The 17,245-nt window shown below is 43.5% G+C and overlaps 1 protein-coding gene across 3 annotated transcripts in view; it reads left to right on the top strand.

The window, feature by feature from the left end:
* MED13L (mediator complex subunit 13L) overlaps positions 1-14,863 on the top strand; it is a 255,644-nt gene extending 240,781 nt beyond the window's left edge. For all 3 annotated transcript variants that reach the window (XM_053927909.2, XM_053927908.2, XM_045200628.2), the window contains exons 24-31: positions 206-429; positions 620-762; positions 3,447-3,605; positions 4,857-5,033; positions 6,330-6,487; positions 9,165-9,326; positions 11,390-11,502; positions 12,014-14,863. In XM_053927909.2, the coding sequence (XP_053783884.1) occupies positions 206-429; positions 620-762; positions 3,447-3,605; positions 4,857-5,033; positions 6,330-6,487; positions 9,165-9,326; positions 11,390-11,502; positions 12,014-12,146 (1,269 nt within the window). In that variant the 3' untranslated portion in view covers positions 12,147-14,863. The remainder of the gene's footprint in view (positions 1-205; positions 430-619; positions 763-3,446; positions 3,606-4,856; positions 5,034-6,329; positions 6,488-9,164; positions 9,327-11,389; positions 11,503-12,013) is intronic.
* The last annotated feature ends 2,382 nt before the right edge of the window (positions 14,864-17,245 follow it).

Here is a 17,245-nt window from a genome sequence, read left to right as displayed (position 1 = left end):
GCTTGGTTGGATGCCCTAACTTATGTCATTTAAACAGGCTTTTTGTTGCTTGTGTTATTGTTGTTATTTATATAGATAGTTCTAGGGGGAGGCAATCTGTCGTCATTATTTTTTCTGTTGGTTTCATTCAGTGCTGTTCTGGTTTTTGTTGAAAACATGAAGTTGAGTGGCTTTGTGTTGATACTGATTTTGATTTTGATTTCAGAGGCCCAGCCCAATCCAACTTTACTCCCCTCCTTTTATATTGGCCCCGATCAAAGACAAGCAGACAGAGCTGGGAGAGACGTTTGGCGAAGCGAGCCAGAAATACAATGTGCTCTTTGTGGGCTATTGTCTCTCTCATGACCAGCGCTGGCTTTTGGCTTCCTGCACTGACCTCCATGGGGAGTTATTGGAAACTTGCATTGTAAATATTGCTTTACCAAACAGGTGAGGAGCCTTGCTCTTTGTGGTGCATGAAAGCTGATGCTCTGCCTTTCCCTTAGGGACAAACTTTCTCACTTTTCTGTCTGAATGCGGTTGGTCCCCTGTGGGTGGGTTCTTTGGAATTTTCTTGGTTTTGTCTAAGTGATAACTTCGATTCATTTGGGGACCTTTTCCCCATTTCTTTCTATTTTAGGTCACGGAGGAATAAAGTATCTGCACGTAAAATTGGACTGCAGAAGTTGTGGGAATGGTGCATAGGCATTGTCCAGATGACATCTCTGCCCTGGAGGGTTGTGATCGGGAGACTGGGGCGTCTTGGCCATGGGGAGCTTAAAGGTGAGCAGTTGCTGAGGCAGTGCTGGCCAGGAACAAAGGGGCAGGGCTGAGGCAACGGCGTTAGCCGCGCTGAGGGAGAAAACTGCGGTCGGTCGGGAGAGAACAGCAGGTTCTATTTCCACATTCTTTTAAATATACAGAAAGCCAGTAGCTTTTAAACTCTTCATTGGTAACAAATCCATTTACCCTAAGAAAATCTTAAATAGTGGACCCCATTGTATAAAACAGAAAGAAAATGTTTTATTAGTATAAAAGTGATCCTCAGTACATTAGAATTTCTAACATTTTTTACTAATTGAGTCAAGCAACAGAACAAGTCAGTTTTAACACAAAAATTCTATGTCAGAGATGATGGATCATAGTAGAGGTCATACGTGAGAACAGCCTTCAGTTTCTTTCATTCATTTATTTCGGCGGTTGGTGGTAATGAGTTTTGTATTTCTGTATTTTGCTTTGGTGGCACAATAGCGAGATTGCCCTGATTTGCAAGGATTAATAGTTGCAGACTGGAACAGTCTTTATTCACATTGCCCCTGTCTGATATTCTTCAGTCTGGAAGCTGAAGATTGTGGGGTTTTTTAAGTTGAATCACTAAATATATCTACCAACTGCTTATATTTCTTATAGTCACAAAGCACTAACAGTAACCAACATAACACAGCTGGCCACTGGCGGCTGTCTTGCCAGGCCTCAGGCCCAGCTCGTTGACTAACCAACTGTGGCTACTTGTACAACTTTAAAAGCCTAGATTATTCTCTTAAATAAAGCCTTACTAGTGACACATTTATAAAAAGTCCACCGTATACATATAGATGGGAGAAGTTTTTTCTAAGGTCTGCACAAAAGCAGGACTCCAGGATTTGGTGTTGGGACCACAGTTTGCTGACTCTCGAGTTAGGCTACGCACATTATTTCTTTACACAAAATTTATGTCAAATATTTGTGGAACCCCTGAAATAAAATCTTTGATATGGATATAACTTGCATTGTAGCAAGTGCCTGAGTGAGTCAATTATTAGAGTGTAACAGCAGTTATACAAATATTACATAATATGTATTAAATAAGTGTTTCTTGAGAATCCATTGTACATAAAATTTTTAGTAATTATATTGTAGATCAATAGACAGTATTACCCTTTTCATTCTTTAAAGAATATCATACTTATAATGAATCTCATATCAGTAGCCTGGAGGTCTGACACATTAGGGAATTCATCATTTCATTTCTATCAGAATTCCTATCTTCTCTCCCACTGTGCCTCTTAGTCAACCTTATTTCTTAAAGGTTTTAAGCTACTCTTAACCCTTGGGAAAAGTTAGAATATAATAGAAAAGAAGAAGAGGGGATAAAAATGTAGCCTAGTGGTCTAGCCACTTGATATTTTGGAAAATTATTAAGGCCATGGCCTTCCCTTGTATGGTTGATTAGAAGGGGCACACTCCTCCCAGCTCTTAGAGAGGCATAGTGTACATATGACTGAAGACTCTGTCTGAAGATGGAGAGAAAGTGTACTCTCAGGGAACGAAGACATGGAGAAGAGCCTAGTACACAGGAAATCAGCGCACCCCTGCAGTCTCTCCTCCAGGAGCTGGGGTCTGCACACCTTGCACTTCCGTGCGGCAGTGTCAGATATGAGCCTGCAGGTTTGTTTCAGAGTCAGCTTTGTGAGTTTCCGCCCTTCATCACCAGAGTGTCTGTAAGAAAACACGCACTACCTTTTCCTTCTTACTTGATTTTAAGTACAAAACTCACATCTGTTTGATTTTTCTGTGATTTTTTAAAAATACCTCTCTCTGTTCTTGTCCACTTTTATTTCAGCTACTACAGTTTGAGGTTACTAAGGAATGTGAAATATGGAAAAAAATTTTCTTTCACCTTCTCTTTAAGGGGAGAACAGCTTGTTTGAAAGCACACAGAGTTAGAGAAGCCTGCAGGAGTGTCCTCTCATTGGTGGGATGCAGTGTGGCGGCCGTGCTACGGCTGGAGCGTGACATGCTTCACGTTTGTCAGGGAGGGCAAAAGAGAGGACTGAGCACGCTCACTCCCCAGAGTCTGTGGCCCGTAACCCTCTCTGAGCAGACACAGTGCTTTTGTTTGGAGGCAATAAACAAATATTAGAAAATTCATGCCAACTTTTTAATCTGCCTAATTATTGTGGCATCATTTAGAGCGCTTTACTGACACCATTGTTTACTAGTGCTTTTGGGCTTTCTCAAAAATGTCCTCCTTCGTTTCTGCTGTTTCTTGCCTTTCATGGAAGCAACCAACTTACAGCAAGCAGTAAGCAAAACTGAGGTTCGCCCAACTGCGCTCTCCTCTAAAGGGAAGTGCTGATGGGGGCTGTGAAAGAACCAGACCCGGAGAAGGGGGGAACAGACTGGCGTCATCTCTAAAAAGTATCTGAAGTGTCTAACTCTGCCAGGGTCTGTGCTGGACTCTCACAGGTCATTTCAGACCTGACTGTAGTCTGCAGAATAGTAGGCCTTTGTTTCTTTCTTAACGGAGTGTAATAAAAGTCCAGTAACATTTCCGTTGTGGCAAGGAGGGAAAACCTCTGTAAAGCCACATTCCCATGAGGGCCCAATCCTGGAAATTCACTCAATAGGTAAAACTGGTAAAACACTCAAACGTAATAGCAATATGAATTTTAAAGACTGTGTATGACTATGACATTTGATTTCAGATTGGAGTATCCTCCTTGGAGAATGTTCACTGCAGACAATCAGTAAACGGCTCAAGGACGTGTGCCGGATGTGTGGAATCTCTGCCGCAGACTCTCCTTCTATCCTTAGTGCCTGCCTGGTTGCCATGGAGCCCCAGGGGTCCTTTGTCGTGATGCCAGGTAAATCTCTCCCCTTGTCAGTTTCATTAATGAGGTATCACATCAGTTCAGTCCATTAAATTTAAGTCCACAGACAAGTGTAGAATGTATCTTTATTTTTTCTCTTCCTAAGAGAAGATTGTACTTAGGGCTAAAAGGTGGAAACCATTTGGTCTCTTCCAAGGGGAGTAGTTTGTGATTTTATTGTCTTTGTTGACCCTGGCTTGGGAGAGAGCCTGCTTTCCGGGTATGACTGAGCAGTCGCAGAGTCATGGCTAACTACCGTTGCCTGACCCTAACTTGTCAGATCGTCAAGGTCACCCTCCACAACGACTAACGTGGACAGCAGCAGGATGCATATTTTGAAGACAGAATCTCTAAGCAGCCTTAGGAGAGCATATGGAGAGTCTCTCTTACACAGTGAGGGTGAATGGTGAGGCACACAGAGGGGAAGCATTCAGTACATGGAATGCCCGGGCCGCGGTAAATTCTCCGTCCGTGCCAGTGTGTGGATGGACGAGGCACTCTGGCCACCAATTTTTTTTCTCATTAGCAACTAAACTATTGTATAACTTTATAACAAAGCAGTTTTATACTCCTAAACCTGTTTTTACCACGCAGATATTTCTTTGATCCAGTGGGAGCCCCTGTCCACTCACGGCCTGTGAAGGTGCATAGTGCTGTGGCACAGGAGACAGATGGCCCGTGTGGGCCTACTGGATGTGCCCCCGGGCAGATTACACTGCTTCTTCGTGCTCTGTCCTCACCACAAAATGGGGGTCATAGTTCCTGCCTCGAGGTGGGCGTGACGGCTGAATGAGATGACATGAGTGAAGAATTGAGCACAGAATCTGGGATGCACTAAGCATTCAATAAATACTACTTCTGCCATTCATTAGTTGAATGGTACCATTTCTACAGAATCGTATCATTTAGGAGAATAGTGCTTTATAAATTGTGAACAACCACAGGAGGAAGGGACATGGAATATTTATTTTTAGAAATACTTCTATAAGTAGTTAAATCATATTTGGTGGACTCAGTCCAATTTTACCATAACATTTCTGGGACGAAATGAGGCTTGGGTTATCATAGCTGTATGTTTGGAGTCAGTTTCTTGAAGATACTTAAACACTTGCGCTCACCTTTAAATGTATTCATTGTGACAGTTGTGTCAGACTTGTGTCTCTACGGTCCTGGCCCTCTTAAAAACGTCATTTCTGGAGTCATTCACTGCTGCACAAAAGGAATTAATACTTTATTTTTTTAAAGATGCTGTCACGATGGGCTCTGTTTTTGGCCGAAGTACTGCATTAAACATGCAGTCATCTCAGCTCAACACCCCTCAAGATGCTTCTTGTACACACATCTTGGTGTTCCCGACATCGTCGACCATCCAAGTGGCTCCAGCCAACTATCCCAATGAGGACGGGTTTAGCCCCAACAATGGTGAGTGGAGGACCTTGTATGCACAGAGCTCAGCTTCCACAGGACCCAGAGCTAGAGTCCGAGGCACTGGGCTGCTGCAGGCTTCTCTGTGTTGCAATAAACAGCATGTGAAATAGGAAGAGGGCCTGACAGAGAAACTTTTTGGTTTTGAAGAATTAATTGGCTCTTTTACCAAGACCAAATAAATACTTACCTCTTTTGGGTAATTCACTTTCTCTTGTTTTTCGTTAAAGGCAAAAGCAATATCCATTTGGTAGTGTACAGTCTATGGGCGTTGCTCTTTCGATAAATATTTCTTGATCTGATTTGAAATGTTTGCTAGGCAGTATAATGATAACAACCTGCCTTTAGCTAATCACTAGGAATCTAATTTGTTCTAAAACAACTTTTTACTTGATTATTAATAGTAAGTATTTTTAGTTTGAGTATATTAGGGCATTTATTAAGAAATGATTATTTATAAACTGTAAATGCTCGGTATTATGCAGCCATTTGCATTGTGTTTCAAAGAATTTTTAACAGCTGCCAGCATCTGTCAAAGTGGGGAGGCACAAGGACAGCACTCTGTAGGTGTGTATTCAGGGCGGGGCGAGAGTGGGCGTGCAGTGGTGCCTGCACAAAACACAGTTCCTGCTTGTATTATTATTTCTTCCTGCGTTATTTTCCATGTGCACCACTGGAAACCTGCTTTTGCCCTGCTCTGTTCATACCATATGTACTATGACCACAGCAGAATAACCAATAAGAGAGAAAGAATCATAGAACAAGTGTTCGTGGTAATTGGGTTATGGGTGGTAGTTCTCCTCTTTTATGCTTTTCAGATCTTCTGCTGTGCATGTGCCGTACTTGTCTAATATGGGAGAGCATCTCTTAGTGAAAACGCGGTGCTCTGACCTGCTTGTGGATTAGGCTTCTCGTTTCAGGGCAAGTGTTCTAACCCTGATAACCTGCAGGAATTCAGCCTCCAATATTTCACATGCTAATTGGCTGCATAGATGGGCTCTGCTCTTTCCTTGGACAGTGTCAGTCTTAACTTCGTTAAATAATTACATGCTTCTTTCTTTAGTGGTTCTGCCATCTTTATTTATTTCTTTATTCATTCTGTTAATACTTCACGTTGGAGATCATTGGAGAGAGTACAAAATCAAAGAATAATTTGCAGCACCTTGCACTCAGTAGGCACACGTTAAATGTTACTAATTTGTTAATAGCACCTGCCTGTTGTAGCCCCCCCCAAAAGTATATTGGTTATGGATACTTTTTTTTAATTTTTGTGTTTTTTTCGCTCTCCTCTAGATGACATGTTTGTTGACCTTCCGTTCCCAGACGATATGGACAATGACATTGGCATATTAATAACTGGGAACCTCCATTCCTCCCCCAACTCCTCCCCAGTCCCGTCCCCCGGCTCTCCTTCTGGAATCGGCGTGGGCTCTCACTTCCAGCATAGTCGGGTAAGGACGGTTTGAAGTAGGCTGTTGAAAACAATCTCGGCCATCAGGAGAATAATCCTCAAAAAGTGTGATCATCTTTTTACTGAGTGCACCTTTCAGTGGTCTGGGTCCCCAATATGAGAGAACTTTGTATGGGAAAGTGACTCTGTAGTTCTTCTTTGGGTAAAGGCAGGAATCTGAAAGAAATGTTTTATTATTCCTGATTAAATTTTTTTCAGAGGAGTGGTCCTATTATAGCAGTAAGGGTGTGTATGCAATTATTAGCAGAAATTAGTTTTGGTTGCTCGCTGCTTCCCAGTTATTTCTAAATTTTTGCCAAAATAGTGGTTTTTCAGAGGCTAGTTTGACAGTCCTGCTTATTGAAATGCAGAGTAACTGTGTTAACTGAAGACCACATTGTTGATGGGTAATTGTTCTGAAAGGAGCCTGACCGTTCTGTTTCACGGCCTGGTGCCTGTGTTTATGCAGCCCGCTCTCCTCCGGGGCCAGCTCACAGTAATGGCATGGCCCACCGGACGCTTTTGTGGGAGAAATGGTCAGGTTGATGGCAGAGTAGTAAGGAAAAAAACCAGAGCTTACAACTAGGTTCATCTTTAAATATTGAAGTGATATTAAAGGAGGATTAACAAAAGATTGAAGAGTAAAAGATTCTGCCATAACTCGTATTAACTTTGTTTAAACACTAGATGATTCGTGCCTTATTACTACATTGTACCTTTTATTTAAAATGTTAAGAGACTGAGGGGTTGAGACACAGGAAATTGCTGTGTCTAATGTATTAAACTGGACAAGTGTACGCAACCCTGCTCACACTCATTTAGACACAGAGATGTACTTGGAGGGCTTAGGTCTCTGTCAGGGGGCCTTTGACTGCCAGCCCTGAGTTTGCTCAAGAGAAGGAAGATGTAAAACCTCAGCCACAGAGCACTCAGCTCTGTGTCCTTATGAAATCTGGGAAGGGCTCACCGGGCTGCCTTCAAGTTACTGCCTGGCCCCCACCCTCCTCCTTCAGGAAGGGCAAGATTTTAAATGTCTTTATTTCCTCCAAAATCATTCACCAGTTAATGACAGTTTTTTAATTCATTGGAGATTATTGTGATAGGAACCAGGAACACAAATTTTATATTGGGTAGTTTTAATTGAGAATTAATGTGACATCTAGAGGCAGACAGCATAGCAGCTAAGAATACATGCCCTGGATGAGTACAGGTCTGACTTACAGCTGTCCAGCTCATAGGCTTTGTGGCCTTGGACAAGCCTACTTTTATTACCTCCTCAGCCTTGGTTACCTCATCTGTGAAATGGAAATAATAGCAACTACCTCCAGTACTGCTGCTTGTGATTCAGCTTATCCATTCACAGTTAGTGATTGAATTGTAATGTTTTATAGGAAACAGAGGTGTGCTCTGTTTTCTCCCTTTTTTGGAGCCTCCAGACCTAAAGGCTGTCATTGATTGTCACCTTTTAACGGCAGTGTTTTGAAGCTGGCTGGTCAGGCGGCCTTCCCGAACCCAGAGCACCTGTGCCAGGTGACCCCTGAGGTGTTTTTAGCGTGTCATCTTTCTGGACCATTAAGCATTTTTTGATATTTAGTTAAGACATTACAACAGGGGAAAGAATTTGTTCAAAGTTGCAGTAAGTTTTATTTTTTAACCTTCTCAGAACTAACACAACTTGATGTAGTAGTTGAGGATTTATTTTTTCCTTGAAACCGAAGGCTTTTAAAAACATTATTGCTTGCATGAAAACTGTATTTTCAACTCTTGAAGCTAGCTAAAAGAATCAAAGATGAGGAAAATGCCAATTTCAGAAATGCACAGGAAGTCTCTTACAGGAGCCTGTCATTAGGGGATTGCTGTAAATTAAAACAAGGCTGCTTCCCGAGCAGAGCCCCCTCTGCTGGCACGTCAGTGACAACGGGCCCTGCGCGTCCCCGTGAAGTGTTGCGGTTTCCGAACCAGTGGGTGGTCAGGTGCGCTTGTGTGTTCTAGGTTGGTTGCTAGTGAAAGAGCACATGAGTGCGGAGGTGCCTTGAGCTGTCAGAGACTCGCTCTTTTCCTCTTTAGTTTGATACCTAACAGTGCCACGTGGCAGAGCTTACCTTCTGCTGAAAAGAGCCAAGGAGAATAAGTTTGTACTTAAGTTGCTGGCATCATTAGTTTTGCCAGTACCTCCTGCCCGAGCCATACCTTTCATCAGCTGTATGTGTGCCACAGAGACGGCGCCTCCCCTGTCAACCTTTCTTGGTTACCTGGCGTTTTTGTGTGAGGTGCCGCCAGAAAGGGGGGTTACTCATTACAGCGTGCAGGGTGAGCTGACCGGAAGTCGATGAAGGCAGTCTAATGGCACAGACTCCCAGTTAGGAAACAAGCATGCCCTGGGATCTGTAATTACCAACACCGTGTTACAGATCTGAAACGGCTCAGAGAGCAGATCTGAGTTCTCATTGCAACAAAACAGCTCTTGTAACTGTGTGTGGTGGTGGACATTAGCTAGACTTACCGAGGGGATCACTTTACAATATATAAAAATACGGAAATAGGAATTACTGTGTTACACATACACCTGAAACTAATATGTTTTATGTCAATTATATCTGGGTTTCTTTAAGTTGATTTTTTTTTTTAAGTTTCCTTTGGTGGTAATGCTGATCGTGCTTTTGGGGTTTGTGTCTCAGAGCCAGGGCGAGCGTCTTCTTTCCAGAGAAGCCCCTGAGGAGCTGAAGCAGCAGCCTCTGGCCCTTGGATATTTTGTGTCAACTGCCAAAGCTGAGAACCTCCCCCAGTGGTTTTGGTCATCGTGTCCCCAGGCTCAGCACCAGTGCCCCCTCTTCCTGAAGGTTGGTTTGGTTGGGGGTGGGGAAGGGAATGAGTAAATGGCTTATGCTTAAATTCGGTTTTGGCTAGGAATTCCTGCCACCACAGCCTTACTCTGTTCCCCGTCTCTCTCACATCTGTTTATTCTCTGAGGGTGTGTCAGCTACAGTTGTAGGTGGAGAGTAGAATTCAGGAGAGGAGCCCACAACCCACGTCGCAAAGAAATGAATCACACTGACACGGGGAGGGGGCTTCATGGGGCCTGGGGGGTACATCTCGGATGGACACACGGTTCCATTCAGCGGCCTTTCTCCCTGTTCCTCTCGCGTTGCCGTCGGAGAAGTTAGCCTGGGTGGAAGTGATGAGGAGCAGTCTTCTTCCTCCCTTGCCACCAGCTGCCACGTCTTCACGAGGGCAGGGCAAGCGTCAGGCGAACCATTCCACATTCACAGTTGCTCCTTCCTGTGTATTTCTTGGAAACTTTTAATCCAAATCAAGGGTTAAATACAAAAGATCACCCACTTCCAGTTTGGGTGAAGGAAACTGGAAAGAAATCCAGTCCTCACCCCCAGATTGGCGAAGAGCCAAAGGTCTGACATCACTCTGTTGGCGGGACTGCGGGAGAGGCTGGATTCTACAGCCCTACACATTTCCTTTTTGACGCTGCCATCCCAACTCTAGAGATCTATTCAAAAGAAGCTTTGGCAAAAAACAAAAAATGGCATATGTGAAAGATTAGAAACCGCTGAAATGTTCAGCAGTAGGGGACTGGTTGAAGAAACTGTAATAGTGGAGTATTAGTTGCCCACAACAAAATGAGAAATGTTTTTGTGTAATCATCTGTGGAACGTAAATTATCAGGCAGTAATGTTCTCACACACACACACACACACACACCCCACACACACACCCCGGAATGTTAAAAACCAAAAATAATCAAAGGAATTTTCTTTTCCTGGTGACTGCAACATATTATTACAGAATCAAAGAGGTTATATAAAATTTTATCTAATCTTTGCATTTAAATTATCAGTGTACACCTAGATGTATTGTTTCCTCTTTAGAAATGTATTTTAACTCTGTCTACTGAAAAGGCTAGGAGCAGTGACGGCTTCGTAGCAGTGACTACTTCTCTTGCCATGACCGTGGTTCCTAAATACTGTTTGTTATTCAAAAGAACCAGAATTCTTTGGAGAAATGACTGATTCCAGGTCTGAAGTAAGAATTATTCAAGATGAACCTGGGATATTTTGTCATGCTTAAAAGCAAGGATGTTACCTAAGACTAGAGTACCAGCAAAGAGCCCAGCAGCCAGTGTCGACAGGTTTCCATTGCCCACGGGTGGGCCCTGTGGCCTTCAAAAAGAACGGTGGTAGCAATAGATTGAGGTCAGCCCACAGGTTCCTGATTGTGCTGGAAAATAAAACACTTAGCAGCCACCTATTGAAGCTGCTAGAGCAGCAGCTCATTCCCCTAAAAGTGGAAAAAGAAAGAGAAAGAACCAAGCGCTTCTGTTGCTTCTCCTTTGCCTATTATATTTCTTGGTTATTTAATGGATTGAACTATGCTGAAACCATTAAGTTAACAGTTGATGGGAAACTTTGTAAAGGACGGAGCATGCTGGCACCTCCTGAATTCAGTGACCGTGCCAGTGGGACAGCACGTGAAGTGTGCTGTGCTGTGATGCATTGAGAATGGCACGGCCCCAGCTATAAAGCGTGCTTGTGTCCCCCCCCACCAATAATCTGAACCTAACTGAGCCTCCAGAACTGTCAACTCGTGGAAACCAGGATGGAAGGATGCCACAGGGACAGTGAGCTGGAGGCACGTCGTGTGGCCTTCTGCAGATTGAGACCTGCAGGGACACGTTATTTGTTCATCCACAAGGCTAGCTCCCCCAAACCCCAGAGTCTAGGGTATGGAGTTCTGCGGGATCACATTGGGGTTACTGAGCAGCTTAGAATTCATAGACACATAGAAGCCCCGACTTTCAACTTAAGAGCACGTGCTCTGGGCCGTGGGCGACCCTTGCTCTGCCCCACAGTTGGCCAGACCAGTAGGGTAACGGGCTCTGCTCTCTCGCCAGGCTTCGCTGCACCATCACATCTCGGTGGCCCAGACGGACGAGCTGCTCCCTGCCAGGAATTCCCAGCGGGTTCCACATCCTCTCGACTCCAAAACCACGTCTGATGTTCTGAGGTAGGTTCAGACCCAGGCTCCCAGCAGCACAGCTTGAAATTATACTCCTTTGCTCTTGTTTTTCCAACTGTTTTAATTGAAGCGTGGTATTCATGGAAAAGATGCCACCTTTGTGCAGTGCAGCACTGTAATAAAAAGAAGTCAGTGAAGTTAATTTTAGTAATAAATTCACCAGCTGTATCAAAAATATATCAGGATAACATCAGATATATCCAAAATATTTCAACAGTGATCAATATAAAAACACTGATGAGCTATTTTACATGGTTTTTAAATATGAAGTCTTTGACATCCAGGGCCTGTTTTTACTCCAGCATGTGAGCTCACATGCAGCCCGTGGCCGCCGTCCTGGACAGTGCGGGTCTGGGGAAGGGGGAACGCGGGAGGGAGCCTGGGGCAAGTTAAGGAGGGATGGGAGGCCTTCTTCCTGCGGCTGTCCAGATCACTAGAATTGGCGGGTCACCCCACCTCTGCTCGCCTCGTCCCCTGATCTGTGTCTTCTCTCCGGCAGGTTTGTCCTGGAGCAGTACAACGCTCTGTCCTGGCTCACATGCAATCCGGCCACCCAGGACCGCACCTCCTGCCTCCCCGTCCACTTCGTGGTGCTCACTCAGTTGTACAATGCCGTCATGAGTACCCTGTGATCAGAGGCGCGCTTGTTCTCTCCGGCTCCGCCCCTTCTCCCTGCAGCCTCAGTCCAGGGGCCTGCTCCACTCTGCAAAGGCCCCGTCCTCCTCTCGAGACCACTCTCCACAGTCCCGCACTGTGGCTCCTCCTCAGCAGGCACATGTCATTTCCGCAGTGTTCATTTCCAGAGGGACTCATTGACGCTTCTCTAATGGACCCGGAGACTTCCACAAACGGTGACTTCAGCCAGTGCCGGGGTGTGTGCAGCCCCAAACCTCTGGTTTCACAGGAAGTTTTTGTTGGTGTTGGTGTTCAAGAGGGAAACAGAAGAGACAGTATCCTTTTGCACAAGAGTCTGTGTTTTCAGTCTCTGTTTTAAAATAAGGGTGGTTTGCCCTTTGGATGAAATCCTCTAGTTATTGGTATATGGCCTGTGGGTTACCTGAACTCCATATTCTGGGACTTTTTAAAAATAAGAACCAGCTCAAGTACACGATTTCACAGCGGGGTTTCTCTCTCCCTAGTGCGCGCATCTCGACTGGCGTGAGTGTTTTGGTTAACTTCATACCTGTGTACAGACGCAAAAGGTCTGGAGACATCTCCATTTTTGTTTATTTATTTTAAGTTGCTTTGTCATATGGTTTTTGTGACTTTCTTTTAATTTTTTTTAATTCGTGAGGACCAGGTACAGTAGCTGAAACCCAGCTCAGATCCACCGTAGGGTTCTTTGACTACATACCTCTGTCCAGGGAGCCGGAAGAGGGCGAAACAAATCGGGGAGCATGCTTCAAGTGCTGTGTCCCAAACCACCCAACAGTGGGCTTGCTGAGAATAAACGGGGTAAACACTCTGCCATGTTCCTCATTAAAAGTGGCCAGCGCTCCATGAAGGGTAACATTTTTATACGGAAGGCAGTCGAGTCAACCCAGAGCCGTGGAGGCAAGTACCTTCATTAGTTTTATATAGTCACAGTGGAAATATATTTTCTAGTGAATTCTTACTGAAAGCCAGGTCTCTCCTCTCATCAGATCAAAAGGGACTCATGTACATACTACAATCGGAAGTGTTTGCTCATAAAATCAGTTATAAATATGGGGAATTTTTTCTGGACCATAGGAATATTATTTCAAAGAAATATTACAACTTAACCATTAAATTAGTACTTGAAGTTGAGCCTTCCTGGTGGGACTTTTTTTTTAAATGCCTTTTTAGAGCATTAATGGCTAATTGAAGTATTTTACGACTCCTCATTCCAGGCCCCAGAGGGTTGTCTGTAAGCCCCGCCTCTAACCCTCACCTGCGTGCATGTCTGTGCGTGTCTGTCAGAGGGCGTGGGCAGGCGGCCTCCTGGGAGCCGTTCTGGCCAGGCTGCTGAGCGCTAGGCGTCTGTGGAGAGAATCTTACAAATTTTAAAAGTTCTTCCAAGAGACTACCATGTCCCGGTTATTAACAAAAAAAAAAGGAAAAATGTAGTAACTGATAGGATTTTGTAAAAGTATTTTTCTTGAAATAATCTAACGTTTAAAACATTATATTAAAAAAAAGTGGTGTGGTGGGAATGTGAAAGCAGAGAAAGAACTTGTAAATGGGTGATTTTGTTCTCTGTTCCACCAGTTGGGGGGTGACTTTCGCAATGTATAGGTTAAAAAAATCTGATATATCAAAATCATTTGTATCTAATGTGTACAGTGTAAAATTGACTTTAAAATATTGCAGTGCTATTTTTTCTTAATCAGAAAGGAAAAATTCTCAAGGCCTTTTGAAGAGCATAAGATGTTGAAGATTGTAAACTTGTATAAAATTATCTTGGTGAGAAGACAAATTGTAAAGTAGATATTTGTAATCTTTTACCACTTTGGGGTTGCTTTTTTTTCCAGAATTCATCAGAACTTTGAATTTTTTTTAAATGGGCTGTTTTTAATGCAGGGGCTTTTCTTCCCTAGAAACCCAGTTCTAAGCAAAAAAGAAAAAAAAAAAAGAAAGAAAAAGAAAAAACCCACAAAAAACAAAAAACCCCTACAAAAAAACTTTCAAAAAAAGGCAGCAAAGGGTAGTTTTCATCTGGTGTCTTTTATTTAAGTTTTTTAAGTTAAGAAAAGCTGGTGACATATTTATACGTTTTTGTGCAAAAATAAATGAATGGCAATAGATTTTAAAAAATCTTATTATGTACTTCTGTGTGAAAAAGTCTGTATAATATTTCCCTTAAATATGCATTATTTTACTTGTGAGTTTTTTACTGAATTAATCTGAAATGTACAAGCCCTGGATTTGCTACAGAGTGAGAAGTTATTTTATTTTTTCTTTATTTTTAATTTTTGAAATTCTGCAGAAATCAGAATTCTTACCCTGGTTTGAACTAAAAAGGGGAGTGGGGAGGGTGAGGGGTGGGGTTGGCCGGCATGCTTGTATGTACATCTCAGAACCTTTTTTACGTGTAAAAGCTGTACATTTCTGGGAAGTTCTGAATTCCTTTTGTTTCCTTTTTTCCTTCAGGCATTTTGCAGTGAGCTTCTTTTATATATAGCAAACAATTTGAAAGAATACAAAAATATGTGAAGTTCATTTAAAAAAAACTACAGTATAGCGCTGGTACAGTACACTAAAAGACTTTGATAAAAAGAAACAATACTAAAAGGCCTCCATTTTAAATGTCATTCATATATACCTTGTGAATGAGAGCTATATACTTTTACACACTTTTTTAGAGGAATAAATTATTGAATTACTGAAACTTTGAGTGGCTTCTTTCCCCTCCCATCCTGCCTTTGTAATAAAAGCGGCCTGTACCTCCTCGCACGGTGTCTGTTACGGATTGAACGTTCCGTGACCAGTACCTTCCGCAGGGAAATGGCCCTGGAATTGCACTGCCCCCGACTTCCCCATCCGCCAGAATACCAGCTGTTCCCAGACGGCCTGCTCCGCCTCCAGGTGCAAGTCCCTTCTGGGCTAGTTTCAGAGCACGCGCGCACACCACTGCGTTAGGAGCCCTGGTGGTGAGCTCTTCCACTGTCCTGAGTCACGTGTGACGGTGTGAGATCGTGGTCAGTCCTGGGACAAATTTACAACTCCAGTTCGGTCTTTCTCTTGACAGTCCCAGCCGGTTCCTTGTCGCTGTTCCTTAGAAACTAACAGACACTGCGTTGTCCTCCTCCAGTCCATCCAGTAGGGAAAAGCCCATGCTCTAGGTGCAGGCGTCTCGTTAAATTTTCCTCCATGTATTTAGAAACACACAGCGCTCTGAGTCTAAGGCTGTCTGAATGTAGAGAGAAAACTGTTAAAACCACGGAGCCCTGGTTGTCCAATGTGCAGAAGCGGATGAAGGCACCTCCCTGAGAACTGCTTTGCAGACTCAAAGCTGAAGGCTAATAAAAACAAGGCCACGCTTTTCCATTCAAAGGTGATACTGGTCCCTCTCATCCGGGCAACACTACACTGTGTAATGCTGCTTGGCAAGAGCATTATAAAAGAATTTAATGCATTATTTAAAATTTTTAACACATTTCCTAGATCTTAGGTAATCAGATCAGTCCGATGATTCCTGTGTCCCCTTAAAAATCAGAACTAGGTGGTATTTTTGCAAGCATTCACTAGCTTCAATGCTTTGCTCGTATGTTGGGTGGTGCTTTGTCCAACAATTAGTGAATGAGGGTTTTATTTGTTCTAGGAATTTCGTTTTCATAACCACTCCTAGCTGTACCAATTTGGCAAAGGTAACTAAATCTCTTTGAGGTGGGAAAAATTACGTGTATAGTGCACTTAAGCATTTTGCAAATTAGATGCAGATAAATCTGACTTGGCACTCAGGAACCATCGGCGCTCAGCCGTCTGCCTCACTCAGATTCCGCTACACAGCACCTCTCCCCCGCCAGCGATGCCGTAGCCTAGTTTTATGTCACTGCCATTCAGGAAGTCACCGGGCCAGGGATTTGTTTCCTACTGGTATCAAAGAGCCAATAAAAATCTTTATAGAAAGTGCAGTTTTGTCAATAGAAGTTTTTAAAAGCAGACTTCTTATAAAGGACTTAATGCCCAAGCAAGAGCCACACACTGAGAACTGTCTTTGGTGCTTGCCATTTATATGGCGCACGCCACTATATATAAAGAAGATTTTCACCTTTGAATTCACCACATGCTCAAATCCCATCACAGCGCAACTTCAGTGTATTACAGTGTTACTTTGGTGTTAAATGATTCACGTGCTTATGTCCCCTGGACCAAAACGTCACTTGGACAGTGATTATTTCAAATCGTTAATACCTAATGAGACCCCATTAGGAAATCCTGTTGTGCCCGGTAATTACGTGGTAGTGCTGACCAACCTTGGAGCCAGGTTTCCAGTCTCTCACCGCTGCTTGCCTGGAAACTCTCAGGTTGGGTTTAAAAAAGAGTTTTTGACACTTACTGCATCTGGCTAGGACTCCGAAGTAATGAAGCATGTAAGAAATAGTTGATGAGGAAGGAAAGTTTAACCCCCGGGGAAGAGCTCGGATAAGACTGAAGGATTGATTTTTCTCTAGAAAGGCTATATCTGCGACAAGCATGAGCTACCAGGAGCTGGGAAGAGGCAGACAGGCTCTGGGGTCGGTCTCAGTTTTGTTTTTTTTAAACAAGCAAGGTAGTGATAGAAGCCCGTGTTTTCTTTTAATAATCGAAATTGGGCATTTGTCTGGTCTGTTACTTAATGTTGCATTCGCTTGCAGGCAGCAAAGCGAGCCTGTTGCAAACAGTGCTTGAAATGACACAATGTCACAAACAGTTGCCTGGTGAAACGAACAGCACCTCTCCGCGTTTCCCTGGTGTTTGCCGCCCGGCCTTCGGCTTAGGCACGTTTCAATCTACCTGCTAAATGCCAAGCGACGAAATGGAGGAAAATTGGCCCCACCAGAGCGAAGATTAGAGGGCTAACTCGAGGAACTGTGTGCGGGGGTGGGGGGGTGGGGGGGAGCGTCAGTTTAAATAATTTAACATGTGAGGTAGTCATTGGCTTAATTTGAGCGCGAACGTTTTCAGTGAGCATTTGCAATCGGCTCCTCTTATTTAAATTTTACTTTGTTCACTGGGATGTTGTTCTTACTAATGCATGTGCATCGTTGCCATAAATAATTTCCTGTCA

The sequence above is a fragment of the Desmodus rotundus genome, chromosome 7 (assembly GCF_022682495.2).
Source record: "Desmodus rotundus isolate HL8 chromosome 7, HLdesRot8A.1, whole genome shotgun sequence".
Lineage (NCBI taxonomy): Eukaryota > Metazoa > Chordata > Mammalia > Chiroptera > Phyllostomidae > Desmodus > Desmodus rotundus.
This window is presented reverse-complemented; position numbering and strand designations above follow the sequence as displayed.